This window comes from Salvelinus sp. IW2-2015, linkage group LG8 (assembly GCF_002910315.2).
Source record: "Salvelinus sp. IW2-2015 linkage group LG8, ASM291031v2, whole genome shotgun sequence".
Taxonomy (NCBI): Eukaryota; Metazoa; Chordata; class Actinopteri; order Salmoniformes; family Salmonidae; genus Salvelinus; species Salvelinus sp. IW2-2015.
The window spans coordinates 51,661,255-51,672,483 of NC_036848.1; the positions used below are offsets into that span (position 1 = coordinate 51,661,255).

At 39.9% G+C, this 11,229-nt stretch overlaps 1 protein-coding gene across 1 annotated transcript; it reads left to right on the forward strand.

Moving 5' to 3' along the window:
• The first annotated feature begins 1,701 nt into the window (after window positions 1-1,701).
• On the forward strand, window positions 1,702-9,612 carry gclc (glutamate-cysteine ligase, catalytic subunit). The gene is made up of 16 exons (XM_023993659.2): window positions 1,702-2,279; window positions 3,714-3,826; window positions 4,574-4,756; window positions 4,836-4,949; window positions 5,185-5,243; window positions 5,599-5,735; window positions 5,887-5,961; window positions 6,154-6,270; window positions 6,551-6,689; window positions 6,922-7,034; window positions 7,167-7,259; window positions 7,440-7,544; window positions 7,654-7,735; window positions 7,844-7,953; window positions 8,211-8,331; window positions 8,841-9,612. The coding sequence occupies exons 1-16, from the start codon at window positions 2,130-2,132 to the stop codon at window positions 9,020-9,022; spliced, it is 1,893 nt and encodes a 630-aa protein (XP_023849427.1). The 5' UTR covers window positions 1,702-2,129; the 3' UTR covers window positions 9,023-9,612.
• Window positions 9,613-11,229: the final 1,617 nt, after the last annotated feature.

Genomic DNA, 11,229 nt, shown 5'->3' on the forward strand with positions numbered 1-11,229 from the left:
GGGTCAGGGTCAGGGCAGGCAGAATTGTAAAAACCGGTAAAACAGCCAATAGAAAAAGACAGGAGCAAGAGGAAAACCGCTTGTAGGCTTGACGAACAAAACAAACTGCCAACAGACAAACAGAGAACACAGGTAAAAATACACTGGGGATAATGGGGAAGATGGGCAACACCTGGAGGGGGGTGGAGACAGAATAAGACCCTCTGTATTTATTGCAAAGGAGCATCAAGCTTATCACGTGCACTTTTACCACCCTGTGAAGTTCATCATAATTTAATTAATCTGTAACCTAATAAACTGCATGTTTTTTGTTTTGTATTAACACGCATTCCCTGAACTTGCTTCCCGACTCTCAGCGCACATCATTACACTCATAAATATCAAAAAGTAACAAATACAAAGAGAACCAAATTGTAGTACATAAATACAAATAAAGGGAATCAAATTAGTACACCATTACACTATTGCTAACAAAAAACACACAAATAAAACTAAATTGCACTGTTTCGCTTACCTTCGCCTAAAGTGCTAGGTATCAACTGCCAATCCAGTAGCGGTTAGGAGCTATAGTGAGCTTTGATTGGTCAATCAAAAGACAAGTATTTGCATAAAGTCCCGATTTTCCCAATTTAAGTCCCGCCCTCTTCACGCTCCCTCACCTATGTTTGCATCGCCCAACTGTCCCCCGCCTCGCCCCACTTCGCTTCTCATTGCTTTTCTTTCATTGAAAATGAATGGCTTCCGTTTTTTCTTCGCCCGACATTGTCCCCAGTTGACACCGGCCCTTAGCCCAACTTTACTTGCATTCCTCCGGGCTGGCATCTCAACACAATGTAATTACACTCTGACTAAGTGGTGATATTGGAACAGATAGTAGACACTCCTGATGTTCTCTTACAGTTTATTAGGCTACAGATTTTTTTTTTTTTATATTATGAATTTTACAGAGTGGTGCACGGTGTGGTGTCAGCCACATAGCTCTCAACACATTTATTCCTGGGCTATAGGCTAGGCTACTCATTATATTATGCCAAACTATGTCTTTTGCATAACGCCCAGTTTGGCAAGTAATGGGAAACTAGGTGAAAGACCAGCACAGTACGTGCAATCACTTGCATTGTCATCGTTACAATATTTTCATTTTTTTAAAGACACGCCTTATGGTGCTTTCAAGACAGCTGTGAACTCGGAAATAACCGAGGTCAAATAATAATTTAACCTTTATTTAACTAGGCAAGTCAGTTAAGAACAAATTCGTTTTTACAATGATGGAGTTCTACAAAATCGGAGCTATACAAAGATGCCCGAGTTTCCAACTTGGAATCCCGAGTTGAATGACCATTCAAAAGGTTTTCCTTGTTGGAGCTATTTTTTCCCCCCAATTCCCAGTTGTTTTGAACGCGGCAGTAATATAGCGGTTAAGTAGGCGTATGCCTACTGTTTTGAGGGAGGAGGGAAAGGTTGCTGAGTCATAATGACGCGTTCCGCCTGTGACACAGGTCGCGTTCCCCTGTTGTGGTTTAACTAATTGACAACGTCATAGATGTACAGATTACTATAACATATAATGTGGTTAGCTGATATGTAAAATATCTCTCCAGGCGTTGTAAGATCTGTCAGACAAAGCATAGGAAAGGTCTAACCGGAGAAACGCGCCCACAGTCACACGTGGTCAGTCACTGTGAGTGTGAAGAGTACAAGGAAGGAAATTTTGTTCACTCGGTGTTGCACACTGAAACAGAGGATTCTTGGCTAGTTGAGTGAATTGACCGGTCCTCACTATATAGAAGTGATTTCATCAAGGAAAATATATTTAGGTGTAGGTGCTGAATTACATAGGTATTGCTGTGGGGACAACCTTGGCATTATCATTGGCGCTTGGGACATTGTGTCAGCGGGTAATTTTAATAGCTTGCTAGCTCGATAGATAACGTTAGGTAACAAGAGATGTGTGAAGGCCTCCCCCTTGTTGGCTAGCTAACAAGTATCCAGCGTTACAGTTAAAATAGCAAGACCATTGTTGGTTGGGTTCAAGTTCTGTTTTGTTGACAGGTTAGCGAGCAAAAAGTATAGATAGCTAAACAAAATAGCAAACGCCAGTCTCGCTGTTGGTGCCGAACGCTTGCGATATGGGCTTGCTGTCAAAAGGGTCACCGCTCAACTGGGAAGAAACCAAAAAATATGCAGACCATGTTAGGAAACATGGCATCGTTCAGTTTCTCAACATCTATAACAAGGTGAAAGAACGACAGAAAGATGTCTTATTATGGGGCGATGAGGTAAGGGTGTCGTATTACTTAACCTTTGCATAACATGCTTTTTTTTTTTTTTACTTTTGCATAACAAAAATGTACATGTGATCCACACAAATGGCATTGTCAGTGAGTCTGCTCTATCACCAGTTAAGTGAAGTTATAACTATGTTGCCAACGTGCCAACTTAGGTTGTGCAGATGAAAGACTGTAACCGAATTGCAGAAAAGTGTAACAAGTGTTTTAGGCTACATCATGTCGTCAGGATAGTAGTGCATACAGTACAAGTAGTTGTAGCGAATGCTTAGATGTTTATACTCCGTCCATAGACAATGAACCCATTCAAAGCATCTGACCATTACATAACTGTTTTAGATCTAGACAACTTGAATCAGTTACTGATGTGTTATTAAGTTACTTAGGCCATTGAACCGTTTATATTGTTGCTAGGAGCGGCAGGTAGCCTAGCGGTTATAACGTTGTGCCAGTAATCGAAAGGTCGCTGGTTTGAATACCTCGATGTGCTCTTGAGAAAGGCACTTAACCCGAATTTGCTCCAGAGGAACCATACAAGTGTGGCTGACCTCGTAAAACAACAACCTATCCATTCGGTGTATGTGAAATATATWAAAAAAAAAAAAATCTTATCTATACAATTGTTTACATTTTCATGAGAACCGATGCATACTTAATACAAACGTGTTACAAATGTCTAATCGAAAAATGGTTTGGTAAGTAACGTTAAATGTCTAAAACGGAATAAATATGCTTATTTATCATAACATGGTTTGCACCTATTGAGACATTTATTTTTGAGATTTCTTATCTGAGCTTTATATGCTTCTAAACATGTTCAAAGGTTGTCCCTTAACATGCATCTGGCATGTCGATAGGTTGTTTAAAAAAAGTTGCACATAGCATCTAGATGTAGTCGATATGTGATTTCTGTCTGTACTGCCTTCAGTGTGCCTCAATTTCATGTGGAATGTTGTTGTTACAGATTAATCCCTCTTTCAGACAGAGGGATTACAGGGTACTAGAGTCAAAGTCAAGGAAACATAATTGATGAATTGGAATGGATGTGATGGCGCCCCGTTTTGATCATGGGAAGTATGGATCAAGGCTTTGGGTCTACACGGTGACGCACATTGGAAAGAAAGGTGGTGTTTGTAGACATGGTCTGCACCATTCTGGTCTAATGAACAACAACAAAAGTTTAGCTTCATGGTTGATAATCTTGCATTGTCATTGGAGAATAGGAAAAAACTGTTTTGCGATTTAGGCCACACCATCCTATTGATGTTGAAAGCCTCTGTGGTGTCTTCTAATCTCATATGTCACCATGTGCAGTAGGCCTAATTGATTTCAACATGAAAGGCATTGACTTTGCACAGTTTTTATGGTTCGAAATACAAACGTATGTATAAATAAATKATAATAATAATGTTTTTGCCCTTTTAGGTGGAATACATGTTGATTGAAATGGATGAGAAAAATGGAAAGGTTCGRCTTGTTCTCAATGGTGGAGAGGTTTTGGAAACCCTTCAAGACAAAGGAGAAAAGACCAACCCCAAGTAAGTCGTCTTTAAATCTGTTTAGAAAATGACCAGGTTGTGTGTGAAATTGGCTGCTATGTATCGGCCTTTCATGCTAACTCATTTGGGTGGTTTACACTGCAGGAKCTAAAGACCGCTTCTGTCGCTCAATAAGGCAGTGTTCCATTAGCCTGTTCTGCAACTTTTGAATAAAAACATACAATAAAAGTGGCACTCCCCTCATGGCTCATGCAAAAGCTCCTTTACAAGTTTGCAACTTCAGCATGAGTTTTACATGTTTTGTTTTCTTGAACTATTACCTTACAAATTGCAATGGTATTCAACCTGCCGCTCTACCCTGGGCTACTAAATTTTTAACATGGGTTAAAAAGCCTTCATCTCCATTTGATGTGAATGTTTTTGTACAAGCCTCACTGTAGTAGTCTGCTTGCTAACTGTCCATGACGTGCTAAATCTGTGAAGCRGACTTAACCCAGGGGAATTGTAACTATAGCTGTAGCATTCCTCATTACTGCCTCTCTGTCGCACATATTGAAGAGCACGTGCCCTGTAGCACAAATGCATTGCCCACAGCAATTTCCATCCACTGAGATAGTGGCTCACATCAGATTAAAAAAACATGTTTACTTTAATGTGAAAGATTGGCATAATACAATCGACTCTGTCTGACAGAGACCTTGTTTTGTTAGACAACATTATTCGATGGCTTCTAAAAATGGAAGTTGGCTTATTAAAATYTATATAATGCATTGTTTTTCCTGGTAGCCATCCTACCCTTTGGAGGCCAGAGTATGGCAGCTACATGATCGAAGGGACTCCYGGGCAGCCCTACGGTGGGACGATGTCAGAGTTCAACACAGTGGAGGACAACATGGGGAAGCGAAGGCGAGAGGCCTCATCTGTGCTGAATAAGAATGAAACACTTGCCACCATCACGTCATTCCCAAGGTAGTTAATAAATCACTTGAAACGGTTGGGTTTTATTTATAGTACCTTAACATTGTTATTCTTGTAACAATGGTTTTAGGTTAGGCTGCCCAGGCTTCACACAGCCAGAATACAAGCCAACACCTGTTGAAAAGGGAGTGTCAAAATCACTGTTCTTCCCAGATGAAGCCATAAACAGACACCCAAGATTCAGGTAGGCTTGAATAATATATATTCGATATGCGGATGGTCCCAGGTATCGAACCCACTATCGAACCCACTATCCTGGCGTTGCAAGCACCATGCTCTACCAACTGTTCTATAGAGGTTGCTATGGTATTAAGTTTGTCACAGGTATTTGCACTATGTTGTGTCACTGCATGATATGTGACATTTGAGCTCTATATTTGCATCCCATTTAACAAAGTATGTTGTGAATGTTTTTTCAGCACCCTGACCAGAAACATTCGTCACAGAAGAGGAGAGAAGGTGGTGATCAATGTACCCAGTAAGTCTAAATCAGAACAGGTCTTCACCATTTGCACTCAATAATTACACCTTTCAATCAAATACATTTAGTCATATTTTATTGTCAGTGGTCAAATTTAGGCCACATTTACAATTTAGTAATTTAACAGATGCTCTTATCCAGAGCGACTTACAGGAGCAATTTGGGTAAAAGGCCTTGTTCAAGGGGACCTAGTCTGCTCGAGGATTCGAAAAAGTMACCTTTCTGTTACTGGCCCAATGCTTTTAACCGCTAGGCTACCCATCGCCCCAAATTTGGCGCAACATTTTTTTATTAGTTGCAACGACTTTCTTATCAGTATCTACTTTACTCTGTGCTTCTTTCTCCTTGTTAGTCTTTAAAGACAAATGCACCCCATCTCCATTTGTGGAGAAGTTTCCGGAAGATGATGGAGAGGCCGCCAGGGCAGCTCTACCTGATCACATCTACATGGATGCCATGGGATTTGGAATGGGCAACTGCTGTCTTCAGGTATACGCAACACATTATAGGACTATAAACCTGGTATACTTATGTTAATTTACTAGACTAGAGAATATTTTTAAAGTCATGGACATGTTTTATATAAGCAGGTTGAGTAATCTTTGAATTAACTTGAACCCTTTTTATAATGTTTTTCCAGGTGACATTCCAAGCCTGCAGCATTGAAGAGGCGAGGTACCTTTATGACCAACTAGCAACATTCTGCCCTATAATGGTAAGATTTTCTTAGAAAACATACAGGAAAAAGTATTAATTGCCTCAATGGTAATAAAAAAATMCAAAGGTGTTGTAAACAGCTTTGGTTAACCACATTTTTGAATCCTTACAGTATTCAATAACGCTTTGGTTTTTTCGAGTGCCTTTTCTGTGGTGGAAACTGGAAAGCTAACTGCTGATCTGTTTATAGATGGCCCTCAGTGCTGCTTCGCCGTTCTACAGAGGCTATGTGTCAGACATTGATTGTCGCTGGGGAGTTATTTCTGCSTCGGTAGATGACAGGACCGGGGAAGAGAGGGGGCTGGAGGTGAGCAGATGAATCAGGAAAAACTGGCTCCTAATTAAAGAAACATGACCCACCCAAACAAGGCCCACTCYCTTGTTGCTAGTTGCTTCAGCGGGTTGAATGTAAGACTCAGATAGTGTCAGGCTCAGACAGGCATTATTCATTTCTCTGTTGATTTCCTGGTGTTCAATTATGTTAGCCAGAACAGGTTTTCAGTTATTTGTCTGCTTTGTTCCTTGAAATGTCAAGAGGTTTTTCAGACTTCTCGTTCAATGTGCGTGGAAATGTGTTTTCTTTGCAGCCTTTGAAAACCAACAAATTTCGKATCTTGAAATCCAGATATGATTCAATCGACAGCTACCTCTCCAGCTGTGGCGATAGGTACAATGACATAGATCTGACAATAGARGAGGAGATCAACAAACAACTGCTGGATGCAGGTAAAGAACTTTGTAACAATGACGTGAGTATTCGATTCTAGATGGTGTATAGAAATAATAAAATATGGTGAAGGATAAGTAACTGGTGAAAAAGACTTTRAAGATGAAATGTGAAATTAACTTTTTATGTATTTTTCAAGCAATGAAACTGTTTGTACAATAACAATGTGTGTATTCGTATTTTAATCATTAAAACCTTCTATAGAGAATTGATCAAAATCTGTGTTTGTAGGGATTGACAAACTGCTGGCCCAACACATAGCCCATCTCTTCATCCGGGATCCGCTCTCACTATTTGAAGAGAAAATTTACTTGGATGATGAAAACGAGTCTGATCATTTTGAGGTAAAAATMATACCCACCCTATACTGACTTATAGTGACGACATGACTGTTTGCGACTAGACTAATACCTGTGATTTTTAGATTTTATAAGGAGGCATTTTAGTTGATATAATCACATTTGTCTGTCTTGTAGAATCTGCAGTCAACCAACTGGCAGACAATGAGGTTCAAACCTCCTCCTCCAAACTCGGACATCGGATGGCGAGTTGAGTTCCGTCCCATGGAGGTAACATAAGCCTTACAACTCTATTAACACACAAGATTGCATGTCATTTGGATATTTACCTGAAATACACATTGTGTTAAGTAAATATTGTTTTAAGTATTTACATGTACTGTGTCTTAACCAGTTTTTTGCACAATGTTTAGTGTAGAAATATTGAGTGCATGTTTTCGTTTGTTCCAGGTGCAACTTACCGATTTTGAAAACTCTGCATTCGTTGTTTTCATCGTCCTGCTCACCAGGGTTATACTGTCCTATAAACTGGACTTTCTCATCCCCTTGTCAAAGGTGAGATCAGCTGTTCTTCTGATACACTTTTAATTAGCTGAATTTTAGGAAATTCTAGTGCATGTAGGGTAATGATATACCATTTACGCATTCTGTTTTCTATCAAAAGGTTGACGAAAACATGAAAGTTGCCCAGAAAAGAAATGCAGTCCAAGAGGGCATGTTTTACTTCCGGAAGGACATCTATAAAGGTGAGAGGATACGAGTCAGATTCCAGTGTTTTGAAACCTGGTCGGGGAGCGTTTTGGCAAAATGCCTGAACAGGTTGATGCTAAAGCTTCTCTTGTGTCCTCCCATAGGCTGCAACCCTGCCCTCGATAGCTCCTCYTCGGCTGCCCAGAATGGCTTGGACAGTGAGGGTGACAATGAGTACACACTGATGAGCATTGACACAATCATCAATGGAAAGGTGCTTATTAAAGATGCGATATAAAGGTTTTGGATAATTTCAGCRTGTAGTACAACGTCATCCATTTTGTATGTTACGTAACGTCCTGGGGGGGAAAAGCATATCATATGATATGTTACGAWTTCCAATTTGTACAATATGTTATTAATTTGTAAGTGGTAAAGATCATGTTKAATCTCTTTTAATAATATCATTAAATATATATTTCTACTGCACTCTTTACTTTAAACCATAAGTTGTTGTTTCTTATCATTTAGGAAGGAATTTTTCAAGGGTTGATACCAATCCTCAACTGRTACCTAGAAAACATGGAGGTGGATGTTGATACAAGATGCACCATCCTGAACTACCTGAAGCTCATCAAGAGACGTGCCTCTGGTATATTTAGCAAATTAACACTGACAYTTTGACTCTGGGTTGGGTAACAGGGTTTTGTGAGGTATTGTTGTGGGCTTTCCACATCATTGGTGGAGATTAGCAAAAGCATGCAGCATTCCAGTAGTAGAACGCACATGTTGCTCCCTGACACTGTCAACAAGGTTTGATAACACTTTGGCTGCATTGAGACAGGCAGCCCAATGCTGAACTTTTTTTTTTTCTTCACTAATTGATCTTTTGACCAATCACATCAGGTCTTTTTACATCAGATCTTTTTCAGAGCAGATCTGATTGATCAAATTACCAATTTGGTGAAAAAAAGTGTAGAATTGGGCTGCCTGTCTAAACGCAGCCTTAGTGCTTTACAGTGTTGAGTCTGAACTCAAGCCACATTAACAATTTAATGTACCGGGTTATAAATGCCAAACATGCACTTGTTTATGTATCTTAATTATCAACAAAAAAAATAAACATGATGTTTGCTCACATTGTTCTTGTTGCTGATGTAGGTGAACTGATGACCATGGCTAAATGGATGAGGGAGTTTGTGGACAAGCACCCCCAATACAAGCAAGACAGTGTCATAACTGACAGAATCAACTACGACCTACTCCGCAAGTGTGACAGCATCACAAAAGGAGAGGAGCGATGCCCAGAACTTATTGGTGACCCAGTCAATCGGGGCAAATGAACTTACTGTCACAGCTGTAATCAATTCATGAATGTGTTGTCCATCATCATTGATACTCATTAGCATGAAAAAMACCAAATATCTGTCTGGACAAAGTGGTCCAAACAAATTCAGTTTTAATGGAGAATATAGTGTGCATTGCGATGGTCAAGCGGGTGTATTGCATTTGTATATACAGTATCAGATTTGTACAATTCGAAAATTATTTTAATAAGTGAAATTCAATCGGATGTGTGATTTGATATCCTGTGTRCATGCTAACAAAGTCTGAGTGTGAAATTATGTAAATGCAGCAAACAAAGTTGTAGACTAGATTCATTTTAATCTTTAAGTCTACTGTAAATACTGAACTTTGATCTGCTCTTCAAACATTTAACAAGGATTATTTAATTTCCGAATGTCCTATCTGCATTATCTGTCAAATGATTTGGCCTTTTAATGTGAGAAGTGTCAAATGAAAGTGTTTGATTTGCTGTGATGATATAGTAGAATCTTTAAAAAATGTTAAAGGAGTCTTGCATTGAAGTGAACYTTTGATTGGAATGTTTTGTCTCAATCAATAAATCTGTGTACAGCACTGACTAAGCATAGTATTTCGTTTGGTTACATGGTTCTATGTTATGCTCTTCAACCGATTGTTSCCTGCGCGACTAGCATCACTACTCTGGATGGTTCTGACTTAGAATATGTGGACTACTACAAATATCTAGGMGTCTGGTTAGACTGTAAACTCTCCTTCCAGACTCACATTAAGCATCTCCAATCCAAAATTAAATCTAGAATTGGCTTACTATTTTGCAACAAAGCCTCCTTCACTCATGCTGCCAAACATACCATCYTAAAACTGACTATCCTACCGATCCTTGACTTCGGCAAAGTCATTTACAAAATAGCCTCCAACACTCTACTCAGGAAACTGGATGTAGTCTATCACAGTGCCATCTGTTTTGCCACCAAAGCCCCATATACTACCCACCACTGCGAACTGTATGCTCTCATTGGCTGGCCCTCACTACATATTCGTCGCCAAACCCACTGGCTCCAGGTCATCTATAAGTCTTTGCTAGGTAAAGCCCTGCCTTCTCAGCCCACTGGTCACCATAGCAACACCCACCCATAGCACGCGCTCCAGCAGGTATATTTCACTGGTCACCCCCAAAGCCAACACTTCCTTTGGCTGCCAATGACTGGAACGAATTGCAAAAATCACTGAAGCTGGAGTCATATCTCCCTTTCTAACTTTACGCATCAGCTGTCAGAGCAGCTTACAGTTCACTGTACCTGTACACAGCCAATCTGTAAATAGTACACCCAACTACCTCATCCCCATATTGTTATTTATCTTGCTCTTTTGCACCCCATTATCTCAACTTGCACATCTATCACTCCAGTGTTATTTCGCCTCTATGGAATATTTATTGCCTTACCTCCATACTCTTCTACATTTGCACACACTGTACATAGATTTTTATATTGTGTTATTGACTGTACATTTGTTTGTGTAACTGTTTTTGTCACACTGCTTTGCTTTATCTTGGCCAGGTCGCAGTTGTAAATAAGAACTTGTTCTCAACTGGCCTACCTGGTTAAATAAAGGTGAAGAAAAAAAAAACATCTCTGGATAATATGCTCAATGTGGAGTGAGGCCTTTAGTCCACTAGAGGCTGCCGGTGACATACATAATGTACATGACTGTAATGTGGCCAAATGGACAATATGGTTAAGGAAAGTTGTACAGTTGTACAACTGAATGCCTTCAACTGATATGTGTCTTCCGCATTTAACCCAACCCCTCTGAATCAGAGAGGTGTGGGGATCTACTTAATCAACATCCACGTCTTTGGGTTCCGGGGAACAGTGAGTTAACTGCCTTGCTCAGGGGCAAAACAACAGATTTTTACCTTGTCAGCTTGGGGATTCGATCCAGCAACCTTTCGGTTACTGGCCCAACGCTCTAARCACCTGCTGCCCCATTATGGAGATGTGTTCATTTGGAGCTTTATGCCAATCTTTTCAACGTAAACCTCTTTGATGATAGATTAACATATTAAGGATGGATGTATTAACAATATAGTCCATTTACTTCAGGGGTGGAAAACATTCCATGGAAGGCCTAGTGTGCGGGTTTTCCTTTTTTCCTTTCAACCTGGTGGGGGCAGTTCCTTACTAATTAGTGACCATTAATTCAAATCAAGTACAAGAGTGGA